We start from the raw sequence: 17467 nt of genomic DNA on the forward strand, positions 1-17467 counted from the left end.
GTGGACTTTGCTGGTTGGATTGTATGATATTAAGTATTGTTCCTGGTGTGACTGTATATTAATCGGTTATTGTATCTGGCTGGTCTAGATAAAAAAGACAACAACAACAAAAAATACATATATAAGTATATTAAAACATTGGTGTATGTGTACTAACTATGTAAGTAAGTAAGTCATAATGCCACATGACTTTTTACGAAGCATTTGAGTGTTGGCCACACGTTTTTACATTAAAAACATGTGTCAACACACCATATTTAGTATGTCAAGGTTTGGACCACTTATCCCTTATGAGAGGGTATTAAATTTTTTGTGTGGGTTAACTGTACCATGTGTGTATCTGTGTCCTTTTCTTACTGCGATTCTTCAGCAGTCCCATGTATGTATATGCCTTGCCTGTTGAGTAGCCTATTCAAATGATGGCATGGTTTGAATCTGACGTGGATTGACAAAGAATATGACACTTACTTACTTCAAAAAGAGGCTATTGTGAAAATATTGTTGGATTGGTCGAGAAAAAATGTATGTCTCTAATGTTGAATTATAAGGAAAAGGGTGGACTAGAGAGTTTACACAGGGCCATAGAGAATTAGACAAGTAAGCATGCTTCCTTCCATAATTAATGGATGTCAACAGAAGTAATAGGACATTGAAAACTGCCAGGTGAAGGGATTAATGGATGAATTAGCCTCTGTCACACTTTCAACACTAGAGGGCGATGGTACTTCAGAGATCACCACTTGAATAATTCTCCTGTGGGAGAGCTGGCTGTTCCACACGTTATGGGTATTCAAAAATAATAACTGAGAATAAATTGCTTACAATACCTAATTCATTGTAAGACTACAGCAAATGAAATTGATTGTCTGTACATGTGCTTCTGCTACCCTGGTTGGCAGACTTCTAAAACATGATTTACAGGTTAAACACTTGTCCATACGTGACAACGCCTTGGTCAATCTGCCACACTAAACACAACAATTAATGAAAATACTGACATGATTAACATGAGAATTAGCAGTTGGAGTCGACAGTCTCACTTGGAAAAGAAATACAAAAACCCTAACACACTACAATTACTTGCTATTTTACAGTTCAATGTATGTTCTAAAAAGAGTTAATCCAGGTGAAGGTTCTTCTTCACAATCCTCATGATATCAGAACATGTCTCTCTCACTACTAACGTTATCACACTTTGGAGGCTTGCTGAGCTGAGCTGTAAGATTACATGACGTTCTGAGCAATAAAGAGCAAAAACACTCATGAAAGGTGGAAAGTTCAAAGAATAAAAACAAGGCAATGGAATGATGACCCATTGTCTTGCATGTTGAAATACACAATGAGAAACACAATGACAAAACATTTACAAAACTAATAAAAACAGGTATTTTATTCATCAAATGTGTTGTTCTCTTTGACAAATTCTGACATCAATAAGTTACAAATGTTCAAAATAAATACTGAATAAAAAGGTAAAAAAGGTAAGTAATTATTGGTTGGTAAAATTGCATAATCAGTTACTGGTGGAGATATGGTGGTCAATCCAGGACACATGTAATAAGTCTGACAAGACAATTAATAAATCAATCAGTACATTTTGGGACAGCTTCCTGGACATGGACTGTGCCTAATCCTAGACTTAAAGCATCTCCAATGGAGATTTGTCATTGTAAGTGAGTCCAGGACTAGGTGGATCCCCTAGAACCCAGCGTTCACCATCACTGCACTCAGTGCTGAGGTACTGAAGAATGCCCATAGGAGAGGTTACGGAGAAGTTACTCTTGTAAAGGGGAAAACAGAGCACAATGGCTTTAGCTACCTCCTCTGACTGTCGTTGTGATGCCATACATACATGATTTTGCTTATTCGTGGCGTTGATTCCACAAGATGTTGGAAACATTCCTTTGAGATTCTGGGTCCTTGACGACATGATTGCATTACGCAATTCCTGCAGATTTTCAGGTGCACTTTCAAGCTGTGAATCTCCCGTTCTACCACATCCCAAACGGTAAATTGTGGCCATGAAGGGATGCACATGGTCAGCAACAATACTCAATACAATACTCAATACTGTGGCATTCAAGAAATGATTGATTGGTATTAACAGGCCCAAAATGGGCCAAGAAAACATTGTGGGGACACTATTACACCACCTCCACCATGAGAAGGTGTACAGGTGATATATATATATATATATATATGAAATCCTTTCCAACAAGTGTCTCTAGGGAGTAGGGGCTAGGGGTTGTTTCTGGACGGTGCCTTTGTTAGTGTCAGTGGAGAGGTCAGTCCTCAGAAATCTCCTGATTTCCCCTTATTTGGGGCTTTCCAGTTCTCCTCCTCTTCCAGTGTGACTCCAGCTCTGATTCTGAGCCTTGATGAGAATCCCGCTGTCGTTTCCTTGGTGACTGTGTCCTTTTCCCCCTTCCTCCCTCCTCATCACTGTCCTCTGAGATGCTCTTCTCCTCTCTCCCTTTTTCACTCTTCTTCCTCCTGTGTTTGCTTTTACCACTTTTCCTCTTCTGCTTCCCTTTGGCACTGTCACCGCTGCTGGACTCCCCGTCCAGCTCCTCTCCCCTCTTTCTCTTTTCCTCTTTTTTCTTTTTCTTTTTTTTGGACGACTTCTTCGAGCGTTTGGATTTGGCTGTGTCAATGCTGGTTTTGGACCTTTTCTTTTTGCGACGCCGATTCTGATTGTCAGCGCATTCTTTCTCTCTAAAAAGACAAAGCAATCATTGTGAGAATAGCTAATTTGAAGCAATCCGGCGGTTGTAATGTAGGTGGGGTTCATTGTCTTTATCTTGCAACTGGTATAGGTGCCTTACTATAAGGAACTGTTTCATTAGTACATAAAAGGAACAATAGGGAGAAGTAGGAGACTTGCAGATGGGATCTTCCTAACAGTAACAGACTTCATTATGACTTACTCTTCACTCTGAAACTCCTCTGGATAAAGCTCCTTAAAACCATTGTGTCCCCACCTGTAAAACACATATTAACAATGTCAATGAGACCAACTGTCCACACTCACTCAATGTCTATATCAACAGTTGGAAACTAAAGATCATGCCATTACAAGGAAGCAAGACTGGCGTCACCCCTGGCTGGGATTGAATCCAGGACCTTACAAGGCAAGCCCAGAAAAAAACTATTAGATCAAAAAGACAAGGGCTAACAACTCTCAGGCGGGGCATCTCATCACATCCTTTACAAGTAATAGGTTTTCTGCAGAGGCTTTTCAGGCTTTCTAGACAGTAAAATCATGTACCTCTCTGGATCATTGGCCTCAAAGTCATACAGCTTGCGTGTCCAATAGCGTGCCTCTCGCTGGTCCTGGCCTGAGGAGGGTTCTTCGTTCCCCAGCCGCTCTCTCAGCCTGTCTCTGGACCCATCCTCCACACGATCACAGTGCATGTGGCCCCTGAGGAACACAAAACCCAGTCAACTCTAATAATCACACTACAGAACCGAACTGAGTTGTAATGTGCTGGCCTGGTTCGCTTCCACAATAGTTGCAGTAACAGTGCTGTAAAGGACAATGTAAAAAATATATATATTTCAGGCTAGCTCAGTACTGTCCAGGTCAACCCTGTAGTGTTTACGTGTGTAAAGCCCCTATATTTCTCATGTCTTTGGACCTGCTCCATGTGGCAGGTTATTGAATCACCACAACTGTAAACTGTTTCAATGCTCAACCAGTGACCAAACCTGGCCATATCTGTGGCTGGCATCTGTCTGTGGCGAGGCGGCTGCTTCTCCATGACCCTCATCTTCCACATCTCTGACTCTTCTTGGATCTGAGAAAAAAACAAAAAAAAACACAACAGGTGAGTACATGAAGTGGTCCACAACACCTCAACAGCCAGACAGAAAAACAGACATTCACTCACACACACCTTGTTGTGGGCATCCGTGTGACGGATGACATTTCGGAGTAAGACCGGCACCCTGGACATGATGACCCCTATAGGAAGATCAGATACATATCGGTCAACAGTGTAATTCGTTTTGTCGGCTATGCATATAAGCAAGCTAAACTACATGTGCAATGTGGTGCATAATGCATTCGAAAGAAAGGCAATGCTTAACTGTGGACTAGGTGGCTGGTTAGCAACATATTTCACTTTGTGTGACAACGTTGTAGCTGAATAGTGTTGATATCCTAACTTAGTTATTTATATAGCTAAAGCGGATGAGGTCAGGATTAAAGTTAGTCGGATAGTATCCTCCTCTAGGAGTCCTTCGGAAGTTTGCCATGTATCTAAATAAGGCTTGTCAAATTTCTCTTGCAAAGTAATTTAATAGCAATTTAAGTAAAGGGAGTTAGTGAGCTAAATTTACCAAATCCCGAGTTGGAGTTAGCTCGCATGTATACACCTCGACTAGTTGGAAAGTGCAGGCGGCAACCACACGACGAACCATCAGAGTTAGTGAAAAAATGATTTGATCACAAACTGTAACTTGGCGGAGTAAATTTTATTTTGACACATAGCAAAGTCTCCGACTCTATCGGTCCATAGGTAGCATGGGACTGCATAGACCGAGGAGGGTGCTATCCGGCTAAATGTAACTTAGCTTAGCGTGCTAGCCAGCCAAGCTAGCTATTTGCGTGTGAAGACTCAAATAAAGACATGTAACCGAATCCCGATTTGCTCATTTACTATTTGCCGCCCTGTTTTGTAATGAAAACATTGCTCTTTGAACAATATCCTTACCGTTAAGAATCAAACGCGTGCTAGCTGGTAAATGTTTACAAAACAAATAACATAGTCAGCCAGCTGAGCTGACAGCCTCCCTTCCTCCCCGTCCCCTCGTGTGAGGAGGAAGCATACGCCCACCAGTTCTTTCCACGTCAATCAGAGTACGAGTATGAACCTGATTGGCCACATATCTTTCAATCTTCGGGTAAAGGGCAGAAGCGACTGGGGCCCCAAATAAAGGAGAAATTCAAGAAAATTCACTGAGCCTGAGGCCTGCAACGGTTAGATCCGGTGTCGTGTCAGTATGTGTTCCCTTTTAAAGAATATTTTAACATGAATTATTTAATTCAGAACATTAATTGATGTTATTGCAATTTGTCAATTTAACACCAAAATGAATAACATTTTTTCACTTGAAAGGTATAAGATTATAGATGTAATCAATAACATGTCACCTGCAAGCATCAGCAACGTCTTACAGATGCAAATCCATAAAAACATATGCATATTTTGAATACATAATTATTTTCATACAGATCTAAAGTTCATGGGTGTATCAGAATCACTGTTATAATATTTCCAGAAATGTGGTGAACAAGGGGTATAACATGATTGGCAATCATTACTGAAGTAGTTTTTCTCTTTGAGTTCTTCACATGCAATAACAATGGCAATTATCTTTTACAATTCCATGTCAGTCATCTTTTGATGTACTAACCATATAGTTCCTCAGCTTGTCCCTGTAGGAGATCATACAGTAGAATCCTCTGTAAAGGGTTCTATGTAGTACCCTCTATGAATCATTTAACCTAGAATCCTTTATCTCCTAAGGGTTCTAGAATCCCTTTGCCTCAGAAGAAGCCTTGAAGAACCATTTCTCCCAAAAAGGGTTAATCGGATGATTTTGTTTTTTTTGGTAGGCCTACTGTTTGCTGTTGATGGGACCTGGGTTGCTGACAACAGGCATTTTTTAAAGAAATAATGCAACATGATACTAGCACCCTGCCTCCTCAAACTACGCCTGCTGTTGCCAGAGTAACACACACACTTATCATTAGCATAGCATTCCATGTCTCACAATGCCTTTTGTTTCCATTGCCTGCCTTATTCAATCCAAGACAACTGCCAGTTTCTTTCAGTTTCAGTCAAGCTGATGACATGTTCCTATAAGCTACTGAGCTGTCTCCAATCCATTATCTGTGCGCATGAGAATTGTATGGCCTGTCTCCTCTGACTATGTAAGTTATGCCATATCTCTGTCTCAGTGAATAAGGATATCATACCCCCTCAGATATGTCTCAGCTTGTTTAGTGTGATTGTGTGCAAGCCTATGTTTTTGTGCTAAAAATGGCCCAGATGTAAACCACATTCCACAGTGTTAGTTACAGCAGAATAGCTTGAAGTAGCTCCTCAAGCCAATGCACTGTAGCCCAGTGTAGAGTAGATGTGCATCATTTCAGCTACAGTGTCAGCTCACGCAAACCTCCTCCTCTTTCCAGTGAGAGGACTAGACCAAGGGAGGGGGAGGTAAGGAGGAGAGTGTAGGAGGGGGAGGGTAAACACACACACACACACACACACACGCACACACATACCCAGACAGAGCCATGTCTGACATCCTGCACACTGAAGGAACCAGGGACTGGGAAGAAAGCCTGTGTGACGGAGCAGGGGAGAGAAAGAGACAGAGAGAGGGGGAGGAAAAGAGAATGGGGGCGAGGAGGTAGAGTGAGAGAGGGAGAAAATATATGCACAAGAACTGCATCAGTTCTACTGCAGAAGGAACAAAAACATTGTATACGTGAATGGGAGCTGGTGAGCTCACTGCCACAAGGGGAGTGTGCTCGTTGCTCTGAAAAACCAGGCAGATTTCAGCCGTTGGTGAGACCCGTACACCAATCCTCTCTCTCCTGCCACGGGGCTGGGAGGGATCCAGCCTGGATTTCCATTGGGCTCTTCCAGGGAGTGATTTAGGAAGAGTCCAGCTAGAGCTTTCTGATTAGGATTTTGAGCTTTACTGTATGTATATGCTGGTGGAGAGGATTTGAACACGCTGTTATTGGAGATTGAACACAGCAGTGTGCGACGTGGAGACTCTGGGTGGTGTAGTGTTGGCAGTGGTGCTCCCACCCCTGCTGCCTGCTGCTGCTGCGGGGTCTGTTTGGGGTTATGTCCCTGACTGAGGATCAGGGCATCAGCATCCAGATGCAGGGCAGCACAGGCTGTAGGGGAGGTTAAGAGTGCAACACATCAGCATGGGAGCCAAACAGATGAAATGGTAAGAGTTGGATTTCACATATGGTGTTTAATAAGTACAATATCATCTCTCATGTTGTCATATGTTGGTGCCACACAGTATATCACGGTATTGTGCAATCTGTACTGTATCATGAGTGGTTTTGACACCTTGATACAGTAGAGGCAGTGTATCATTTTGATGAAGCTGTCATTTCTTTGTGTCTGAGTTAGTATTCCATGTTTACACAATCCAGGTTTTCCGTTTGCTTGCTAGAAAACAATAATAGGAGATTGTAAAGATGGAGTAGTCCACATGATTTTAGGGCTGCACTGTCTGCTTTTGTCTGTTAAACATATGCGTGGGTGTGTCCCCCTCCTGGATGTGTGTCCATGTAGGTGTTTGTCTGTGAATGGGTCTACATGAACAGGATGTGTGCGTGACATTGCCTAGCAACATCTAATGATCCTATTTCCCATTGCAGTGCTTTCCATTTTCATATCGGTTCAGGTCTCAGATTTGCATCGATCACCCTGATTAACACACATGGTGTTTTAGTGTTATTATGTAGTCTTTAGTCTACCAAGGATCAGGGTCATTTGCCTTTAATGTTAGCCACTGTAGTTCAGCTTTTATTTACAACCTCCCAACATTTTGACAGTAAAATACCAAAATTATATTATGAATATAGGCCTATTTCCGAGCTGGGAGTGGAAGGATAAGATGATGCAGATCTTGGAGACCAACCTGTGTCAAAGATAGATTATATTGAATTATTAACAAAATTGTGTGCAAAACCATATTCATTTATGTTTTTATATAAATAGATATCGAAAATGAACATGCAAATAAAATCTATTGAAATGAAGCTCATCTCTTGCTAATCTCAGTGGTTCATCTTAGGATCATCTCCACTGGAGTTCATCCCCCACAGTATGTTGTTGTTTCAGTTGAGACAACAGATCAGCAGGGTGCATCTTCAAGCGAAATTCATTGACATTTAAAACAAACTGCACTTCAGGCAAATGGTGAAGGAACATTAGTTCCAATGTGCAGTATCTTTGCTTAAAATCAGTTGACTTGTTCATTTTGGGAAGTACCAAGGGATAATCGTCACAGAATCAGATAAAAAAAGGTCACAGTATGTTCTGATTATGTGACCTATTGTAGTGCTGTCACTGTTTCTCAGCAGATACATCACAACTCCTGAATATGATGAATATTGTAATAAACCGAATTCTCATGAAAATATGCGAAATATGCTCATCTTCTTATTTTCCATACCTGTACCTCACCTAACTCATATAACATGTTTAATTTAAGCATATATTACTCTATAGTACCTGTTTCTACTTGGGGGGTTTTACCAGTTGATTGATATAGCTGGCTCAGTAAGAAAAGACCATTGTCACTCCTCTTGCCTACAATAAATCATCACTCTGGTTACACAGTATAAGTAGTCTGATGGCTGAAGTCAAAACAGTGCACAAGACCTTTTCTCTATAGCAACCACAAGGCAAGATGATTATTCCTAACACAAAGAGACAGATTAAGCCAGGGCAGGTATACAGTTGGAAACCTCATTGTATTCAGTCATGTAATGCAATAAACAAATTAATCTCATAATGCAAATCAAATTACTTATACCTTACCCCGCGCATTAAACAATGCTATGGCTATACTCATGAAATCCATTGCCATCCATCCAGCAGTTATCTTAAGACAGCTTTTTGAGCATCCTCCGTTTCAGTTTGGTTGCCTGAGGGACTTGGCTTGAATAGTAGGGTGCATGTTATCCTTTCTCAGGCATTTGACTTAGCTCTACATAAGCGTGGTTTATTTTCCCACTGATGCAAAGGGATAAAGGAATTCCCCCTCTGAGAGCCATATCGAATGCCAGAGGTCACAGGTTACATGTGGCTGTGTATCCCATTTCTAAAAACACATGCGGGTGAACATGTCATAAGAATGGGTGCTGGGAATGATCATAACAAGCAGACGCAGCATTATGCTGGAAGGGAACCAGCTATTCAAAGAATATGAAAACAATGTTTTGAGCTGATGTCCCCAGTCAGAGGAAAAACTATTGTCTTGATGGAAAAACAACAGCAGCATGTTGCATGTTCTGCCGCTCACTGGATACCGTATCTTCTGACTGCATGAAAGATTTTTTTTTTTTTTTTTACTCTGCAGTCATTTTCATTGTCACCACTCAAGTTCAATTATTTCTTTCACAAAGCAGAGGACAATTTACCTCTGAATTGCCTGTTAAAAGTCTGTACAGTACAGTGTGTTGATCCGCATTCAAAGCTGGTATTCAGTCTAAATATTATTCAGTCCAGATGAAATTTATCCACATGGTAAAATTCTACGTTGTGTAATTTTGAGAAGAATAATGACTTCCTCTTGTTTATTTAATTTTGGCAGTGAAGCAGCAAACTCACTTGTTTCTGCTTATGCCTCCCATCTGTTCTAGCCTCAGCTCAGCCAGCCCTGCACACACCCCCAAAGAAGAGTACATCATAGCTCAGTCCACAGACGCTACTAAAGAGGGATTTATCTGTGCTCAATCTGAGGAGCAAGGGGAGCCTGGGGATGACAAATCAGAGTTGACAGAGAAGAAATCTGATACAGGTTTGATGCACATAAATTTTATGTTTATATCTGACATCTGCCCACAAACACATGCACACTCGCACGCCCACCTGCTCGCACGCACGCACACACAGACACACTTACTCTGTTATGCTTTTCAGATGAGGGCTTTCTCTGCGGTCTGTGTCCTGCCCCAGGGCATGATGGGACTGAGGAGAAGTCGTGGGAGGATCAGTTGGAGGCCCACCAGGAGCAGCTGGAGAAGGAGATGCAAGAAGCAAGGAGGATGGTGTTCCGTTTACAGGTGACCCTCCAGTCTCGACATACACTATAATAGATGCTATTTAGCTGACGCTTATCCAAAGTGACTTACATTGCAATGAGTGCATACATTTCAGTATATATGGTCCCAGTGGGAATCAAACCCACAACCTAAGCGTTGTTAGCACCATGCTCTACTAACTGAGCCACAGAGGACCACAAGGATACACTCTCTGATCTACTGCACAGAGACATACACACACCTCATAGGGACATGTTTAGCATGTTGTATCCCTTGTAGGGTACAGCTAAAGTAGTAAGTATACAATGAGATTGTGATAATATCATCTTTATCCGATATTAAAGAGCTGAGCTCCCTTAATCTATCACAACCAAAGCTGGGTTTAAACCATGGCTCATGAAAGATAATTAGGAACATGTAATTGTTCATCAATCAATTCACTAGACTACTGTAGATGGCTATTATGATGATAATCCTCAGTGGAGAGACACAGTAGTGGTCAGTTCTAGCTAGAGCTAGGTGGTTAGCTTAACCATCCCCTCCCCTACCCCACCCTGCCCAACTGTGGATGATCACATGATACTGTCCTGCACATGCCCAAGCTAAGCAAGCGCAATACTCTGTGTCCACAATGTAGTTTAGGTTGGTGTAGGTGAGATTGAGTGTCCATACAGTATGTCTTGTTCTGGCTCTATTTGTGTGTGTGTGTGTGTGTGTGTGTGTGTGTGTGTGTGTGTGTGTGTGTTTTTATCTAAATGTGTTGTGAGCCTGTGTGAAATGCACTTATAAACACAAATTTTAAACACTTAATGTATTAATGTGTGTGTGTGTGTGTGTGTGTGTGTGTGTGTGTGTGTGTGTGTGTGTGTGTGTGTCTCTCCAGGCTCTACTGCTCCACGGCTCTCTCCCCGAGGACGACCAAGATGGTTCTGTGAGCTTCGGGGACAGCAGGGCTAACGCTGAGCAGCAGCTGGTACTGTCCCCGCCCTCTCACTCCATTCACTCCAGATAATAGGCCTTGTTTGCTATTCACTGTGATGTAGCGGTGTCAGTCCTCGTCAAGCCATGATGTCTTTGCTGTCACTCCAGGAAAAGGGCAGATACAGTAAAGCATGAATTAATCTATTTTATCTACTTAGCCCACTGTCATGCCTGGCCCGCTGTCTCTTTATGAGCTCTGACATACATTCCTCTCTATTGTCACATTATGCCGCTTGTTCACTCATCCCCTTTCCCTTCTTGAAGGTTCTAATCCGCAGTCGTCTGGACCAAAGCATGGAGGAGGCCCTTGATCTGAAGGTACAGTACTACTACAGTAAAAGTCATTGGGTTTTAAAGTGGATGAGCTGCTCCATGAGCACTAAGTGAAATGTCTGTCTGGCTTTCAGAGGGAACTTCTGAGGCACAAGCAGGAGGCACGCCACCTACAGGCCATTAAGGTAAGACCTGAAACCCTCTTACTATGTGGGAGGCAGGTTTGTGTCTTTTGTTGTGGATGGATTGGTGGAGTTTAGCTATTTGTGGTCATGCCAGCTCAGGGGGGTGGGAGGAGCACTTTCTAGCTTCTTTGAGTGCCCCTACAGAAGAGTTGCTCTGTAGGAGAACCCTTTGAAGAAAGATCCATGTAGAACTCCTGGAACTAAAAAGGGTTCTTCAAAGCGATCACTTGAAATGACAAGCCGTAGAACTTTTTTTCCAAGAGTGTAAGATTGTGTGTATGCAGGGCCTCTCCAGAGGTGTCTTTGATCTGCCTTCCTGTCCTCATTAGGATGCTCTACAGCAGCGCATGGCTGTGCAGGAGGCTGCTGTGCTGCAGCTGAAGCAGGAGTTACTGAGGTGCAGCATGAGTAGAGAGCAACTAGAGGGAGAGAACGTGAGTCAAATTATAGAACTATCTCCATCAATGGAATACATTTGTGTACCGGCCACAGTAGGGGTCAATTCCATTTCAATGTATAATTGAAATATGGGAAAATATTGGTGTAAGCTTCTCATTTGCGCTTGAGTAATCACTGATAATAAATGTAGAGCTAAATGTCAGTTCACTTCCTGAATTGACTGAATTGAATTTAAACTGACCCCAACCCTGTAATGTGTGCATGCAGGCAGAGCTCAAACGAAAGTTGAGTGATCAGAACAGACTACTCAGTGAGTATGAGGTAAGAGATGGCCCCATTTACATCATACACCCTTTTAAACAGTATTTTGAATATGATTAGGACATAACTGCATTGAGTTGAGTTTAATGATATGTATATATCAAATCAGCAGCAACTTGGAAAGAAGGACAGACAGCAACAGCAACAGATACGGGATGAAAGCCTGCAAAACACAAATGAAGGAAGCCGTGGAAGGGTAAGATATACAACTATCAAACTACTACCATACTGCTACCACTACTCTGAAATGCTCTTCTATTGAATTCAAAACATAATCACTGTCTGTTACATCACAGTCTTTTAGAAGTGAAAATAGTGGGTACAGTCACTCAACCCCTGCTCCAACCTTCCCATACACAGCAGTGAGTCCATATTCATTTTATCCGTGTATTGTGTGTGTGTGTGTGTGTGTGTGTGTGTGTGTGCAGGAGTGTAAAATGTAGCATTGTAGCGTAGTGATTTATGTCACCTTATGTTACTGTGTGTATGTACATTAACAGGGGGAGGAGCTGACGCTAGTGAGGGAGGCCCTGCGTAGTTTGAGGGACAGCTTCTCAGGCCACGACCCTCAGCACCACACCCTGGACACACTGGAACAGGGCGTGGCCAGTCTCATGGACCGCCTACACACCATTGAGATGCGCCGCAGACAGGACAGAGGGGTACACACACACACACACACACACACACACACACACACACACACACACACACAATCTTAGAAACACACATTTGATTACCATGAAGAGTGTGTTTTGTGAGTGTTGTAAGTGTAGGCTATAGCCTACATACACCCATGGCTGCATCATGTGCCCAGGAAAGAATTGTGTCTGTCGCTTAAATTCACTTCTATATGTCTCCATATATTCTATATGTCCATTTCAAGGGTCAGTACAAATCACCAGGGCGCAGAGCTAATCCTACAGATCGGGACTCATGGCCGCCTAGCTCAAGTAAGAAACACTGCTGCCTTTGGTTCTTTTGTCATTCTCAGTAACATTGCAAATTCTCTCACGCGACATAATCTAATAGTGTTATTCAATTACACTGAGCATATGTAAGGAGAATGGATTATGTCATTAAAATAGTGATATTTTCAGTATTTTCAAATAATGAAATATAGCCCCTGTTAATGATGAGTACAGTATGACTTCTAAGTACTGTAGTAAAATTAGAAGCAATGTATTGCCTCATTATAAACAAAGAAAAGGGTACTATTGTCTCTGTGGTCATAGGAGACTTTGTAGAAAAATTACATAAAGCCTCAAATCATGTTTTACAAATGTAATTCCTCGAGCACAATAGATATGTCATGGAAATCAAGTGCTTTTTGCATTTTGAAACGCATTTGCTCCATTATTTATGTTTTGTCGGTGCCAGTTTGTGAGCGTGTTTTATTTATTTGTGTTCAGAAATAGCTCACTCCCTCAGTAGCCCGGGGCTGGACTCCTCCTCAGTGTCTACCAAAGCACTCTACTTCACTGATCGCTCACTGACACCCTTCCTGGTCAACATCCCCAAAAGGTACAGTAGAAGCTCAGAGTCTATGTGACCTCTATGTGATCCAAGCAACAACCGTCTGACAGCATGTGCGCCTTTGTGTAATGTGCAGTGCTGCATGTAGCATGTGATTTGTGGTTGTGTGGACGTGTGTTGGTCCTTGGCCTAATGGTAGACATTTGGTTCTCCCACGCATGACTCGGGTTTGAATCTCATCCCGCCCACAGATGCGTATGTGTACCCATACGTGGCTTCTATGCATGAGTGCTGGTGGGCCTGATTTTTGTGTACTGTGTGTGTGCGGTAGAGTGGCAAAATCGGTGTCTTGTGTTGTTGTGAGGGTATGTGCATGTGTGTGTCTTTACACAGACCAGTGTACCATGCTATCTGACAGACCTGTGCTGATAGGCTGGGCGAGGTGACGCTGCGGGACTTCAAGGCTGCCGTGGACAGACAAGGCAGCTTCAGATACCACTTCAAAGCCCTTGACCCGGAGTTTGGAACAGTGAAGGAGGAGGTAGGCATGGGAGCAGTGAATAACTAGCCTTCAGCTTTGGGTTTTATAATTAGCAGGGGCAGGGAGGACAAATTGTACACCCAGGGTCGAATCCTGCTTTGGTCACACTCTTGTTTGGTTGGGCTCCTCAGGTGTTCCAGGATGGGGCCCTGGTGCCAGGCTGGGAGGGGAAGATTGTAGCCTGGGTGGAGGAGGACCATGGTGAGAGAAGGTAGAGATGCTGGACCCCCGTGACCATAAGCGACCACTAGCCCGCAGAACTGTTTGAATGAGTTTTCTGGTACAATGAAACCAATGGAATAGTCCCAAAAGTGCAAACCCCACCCATCCCAGGCAGGCTCAAGCAAACACTGAAAGTATTTCAAATCCTTTCAGGTCTGCAAGTCGGAATAATGACCACTGAACTCTGATGCCATAAAGCCTCTTTCAGTATTCAGCAAATCAACAGAAGTAGTTAGATATTCATAAGAATAGGGACCAATCTATTTATTGTTGTTTCCAGATTAAACTACACTTTCACAAATGGGTCTTTCCTACGGACATTTGATGTAACAGTTTTACATACAAGTTATAGATTGCCAAATGTTGCCAATGAAGTTGTTCTCAGACAATTCTGATGTTTTAATAAACATGGGTTACTGCATGAACATTGATTATTTGTGAGTTATTTTCCATGCATGTCAATGGATTAATATTGTCAATAGATTAATATTGGGACAAATATATTTTGAAGTAACACTCATGTAGTAACATAATTTAACTTGAGTCATACATGTTGTTGAGAATGTCTTTACTGAAGAGCTGACTGCATACAAAAAAAAAAAAAAAAACAGCAGGTCATAGGCACAACTTAATCCATAAGAGGTATGTCAATACATACGAAAATCATATGAAACCATAAGGTACCTTTTCAATTCATGGAGTCGTGTGCATCAGTGGAGCCATGGATGCATAGCAGAAGTTCAGCCTCTGTTTTTTCCATTTGCATTGAGGTAAATGAAGTAATTGCATTTGCTGATGCCCCCACACTTAAAGTCTAAATCCCAGAAGAGAGAAAAATCACCTGATTGTTTTAGTGATTCTATGAATGAATTTATGAGTCTCTAAGTGCTGGATGCGCCTAAAGAATAGACATTTGCAAAGTCAGTGTTTGTTTCTTCTTGTGGAAGGTGGCAGAAGCTGTCTCCTCATTCACAGTCTCTGGGAGATCCAGGTGGAGATGATACCGATCTGCCACTTCCAATATGACATCATCCTACAGAAAAACATGTACAGTACTGTCAGACCCACAAGATATGCACATATTAACCAAATTATGTACAGTAGGAAGAACAGTTAGACAGATTCGGTTTTATGGTTTATCTGTAGCAGACCTGGGTTCAAATATTATTTGAAATCATTTCAAATACTTAGGGGTGCTTGATTCAGTTTGTCAGGCACAATGGAACCAATGGGATAGTAATAAAAGTGCAAACTGTGCCCATCTGGTACACAGGCTCAAGCAAACGCTCACAGCACTGTATATACAATACATTTCAACTCAGATTGGAAATAGAGTGACCTCTACCTGGGAGATGCTGAGCTGGCATTCGGAGTAGGAGCAAACTCCTGGTAGCTGCACAGTCAGCTTCACGCTCCGAGAGAGGCCACTGGGATGAGAGTTCACTGTGAGCTGGTACTGTGGCTGCTGGGGCTGGGACGTTACTGTACTAGAGATCACCTGAATCAAGTTCTTGTTCTGGTCCCCTGGCTTAGGGGTGAGCTGCACAGGTGTGCTTAGCTGTACAGGTGTGCTATCCTCACTCTGCTCCATACGCATAGAGGCGATCTGCTGGAGGAGGCCAGCTGGGGTTTGTGAGGCTATGTGAAATGAATATGAAATGGTCAACACATTTCCGAACAATCTTCAGCGACAATAAGCAATCTTACTGAATAGACAGATACTGAACGATATCATTTCAATGGTTCATCTTGATGGACTTTGGAACAGACCACAGCACAGTTTAAATGGCTTTACCTACCTGTGTCCAGGTGTGTGGTGTTGGTGTTGCTGTCAGGTCTGAGTTGATGCCGTGCGGAGCCGAGGCGGCGCTGCATGTCCTCCAGGCTGCCTCGCAAGCAGCTGCTGGTGACGTTGTACTGCTGGTCCAGACGGAGGCCATACTGCTGCTGGGTGAAGCTCAGGGCCAGAAGGTGGACCTGCTCCTTCTCTTGTCTGTCCCTCTGAGCCTCCCGCAGCACATCGGGACTAAAGGCCACATCCACCACACTGTAATCATCTGAGCACAGGAAGGGAAGACAAAACTCTAAGCCTAGAGACTGCTGCCTATCAGTTTAATGAATTAAGGCTGTGTATTGGTGCAGTTATTTTCCTTTCTGCAGGCAGTTGGCAGTAGGAAGACTCTCTCTTTTGTCTGCAGCGTCTGTACACAATAACGGTTAGGTGTGTAATCAATTTAGGACAGCACAACAGTGATGAGTGAAGAGGGTAGTACCTTCTCCATCAGTATCTGTCTCCAATCTTCCTCCACACACAGGCACTGGCTTGCTCGGGTCGAGAGGGGCAGGGACACGTTTCCAACCACACACGTTAATGTACAGCAACACTTTCTTAGGACCCTGTAATACAAACAATTGTTCAGCTCCATATCTCCACAATAATTAGTACATACAAAGATTCACCACAAGAACAACCAGCCAGGGCTTTATAGATACACCAGTGCATTTTCTGTCAGTGTTCAGTTTGAGCATGAGTTCAAATAAGAGGAAAATAATCAATTAATCTGTAGGTGTATAATGCAATAATCAATCAGGTACAGTAGGCCTACCAGTATTTCAGTGCACAGGCAGGAATCAGGCTGAGGTGGTGTATACATTTCAGCCCCCTCCTTCATCTTGTTCTCAATGAACTTCTGGTAGTTGTTAGGGTCATTCTCAGAGAGGTCATCCAACATGGACCAAAACTGGTTGACCTGTTGCAAAACAGCATTGGGACACCCAAGGGACGACATAGCTAGCACTCCTGTTGTTGAGGAGGGAAGTTGTTTAGTATTTGAACTGGGATAAAGTAAGTTATATTAAACTAGCTAAACTAGCAAAAATAGTTACAACAGCTTAATCACAGATATTTCAGATGGCATGTCACTCTGTCTGGCACGTCGTGACAGCGGTGCACTGCAAGTGTTGCTGTGTTGGTAGCTAACACTAGCCTACTGACTGTGTGATTAGATAGTTAACACTGTGGAAGATTGCTAATTCCCTTGCTAACATTTTTAGAAGACAGTAACTAACGCAGAAATAACTCACAGAAATCCTCGACGAAGTTCTTGCCTGCGACCCTTCAGCTATTAGCTGATGTAAACAATATACTTGTGTTGAGTGTGGCGACTTGTTACTATGGAAACGAGATGAGTGGTGCAGCTACAAGCGCCCCTGGCGGAGAGAACAGGAGTGACACGACCGAGGACAAGTCATCTC

General features: G+C 42.8%; 3 protein-coding genes across 5 annotated transcripts; 1 reads left to right on the forward strand and 2 right to left on the reverse strand.

Moving 5' to 3' along the window:
• Nucleotides 1-1392: 1392 nt before the first annotated feature.
• Nucleotides 1393-4816, reverse strand: nkapd1 (NKAP domain containing 1). Its single transcript, XM_083684496.1, has 6 exons — nt 4716-4816; nt 3897-3964; nt 3709-3797; nt 3269-3421; nt 2928-2981; nt 1393-2715 (listed from the first exon to the last, which is right to left on the reverse strand). Exons 2-6 carry the CDS (start codon nt 3954-3956, stop codon nt 2286-2288), a joined length of 786 nt encoding a protein of 261 aa, XP_083540622.1. The 5' UTR covers nt 3957-3964; nt 4716-4816; the 3' UTR covers nt 1393-2285.
• A 1578-nt stretch (nt 4817-6394) lies between these two features.
• Nucleotides 6395-14637, forward strand: dixdc1a (DIX domain containing 1a). Of its 3 annotated transcripts, none has more exons than XM_083685442.1 (15): nt 6395-6978; nt 9413-9570; nt 9693-9835; nt 10698-10787; nt 11060-11113; nt 11203-11253; nt 11583-11687; nt 11920-11973; nt 12083-12169; nt 12270-12335; nt 12474-12635; nt 12860-12926; nt 13386-13497; nt 13882-13990; nt 14122-14637. In XM_083685442.1, exons 1-15 carry the CDS (start codon nt 6956-6958, stop codon nt 14203-14205), a joined length of 1365 nt encoding a protein of 454 aa, XP_083541568.1. In that variant the 5' UTR covers nt 6395-6955; the 3' UTR covers nt 14206-14637. The 3 variants fall into 3 exon arrangements, with proteins under 3 accessions (XP_083541568.1, XP_083541569.1, XP_083541570.1); XM_083685443.1 differs by having other exon boundaries at nt 12086-12169; XM_083685444.1 differs by lacking the exon at nt 12270-12335 and having other exon boundaries at nt 12086-12169.
• Nucleotides 14638-15110: 473 nt separating this feature from the next.
• pih1d2 (PIH1 domain containing 2) lies at nt 15111-17001 on the reverse strand (the record flags this gene model as incomplete). Its single annotated transcript, XM_083684199.1, has 5 exons — nt 15111-15245; nt 15558-15850; nt 16012-16269; nt 16486-16609; nt 16819-17001. 5 exons carry the CDS (start codon nt 16999-17001, stop codon nt 15111-15113), a joined length of 993 nt encoding a protein of 330 aa, XP_083540325.1.
• Between the last annotated feature and the right edge of the window lie 466 nt (nt 17002-17467).

Source organism: Argentina silus (assembly GCF_951799395.1).
Source record: "Argentina silus genome assembly, chromosome: 14".
In the NCBI taxonomy this organism is placed as follows: Eukaryota; Metazoa; Chordata; class Actinopteri; order Argentiniformes; family Argentinidae; genus Argentina; species Argentina silus.

Excerpts from the sequence above, each read along its gene's own strand:
- nkapd1 (XM_083684496.1), bottom strand. The coding sequence starts at position 3,956 with ATGTCCAGGGTGCCGGTCTTACTCCGAAATGTCATCCGTCACACGGAT. Across the intron at positions 3,798-3,896 it reads ACACGGATGCCCACAACAAG|ATCCAAGAAGAGTCAGAGAT; the intron begins GTGTGTGTGAGT and ends TTTTTTTCTCAG. Across the intron at positions 3,422-3,708 it reads CCAGCCACAGATATGGCCAG|GGGCCACATGCACTGTGATC; the intron begins GTTTGGTCACTG and ends TGTGTTCCTCAG.
- dixdc1a (XM_083685442.1), top strand. The coding sequence starts at position 6,956 with ATGGGAGCCAAACAGATGAAATG. Across the intron at positions 11,114-11,202 it reads AGGAGGCCCTTGATCTGAAG|AGGGAACTTCTGAGGCACAA; the intron begins GTACAGTACTAC and ends TCTGGCTTTCAG. Across the intron at positions 12,170-12,269 it reads ATGAAGGAAGCCGTGGAAGG|TCTTTTAGAAGTGAAAATAG; the intron begins GTAAGATATACA and ends GTTACATCACAG.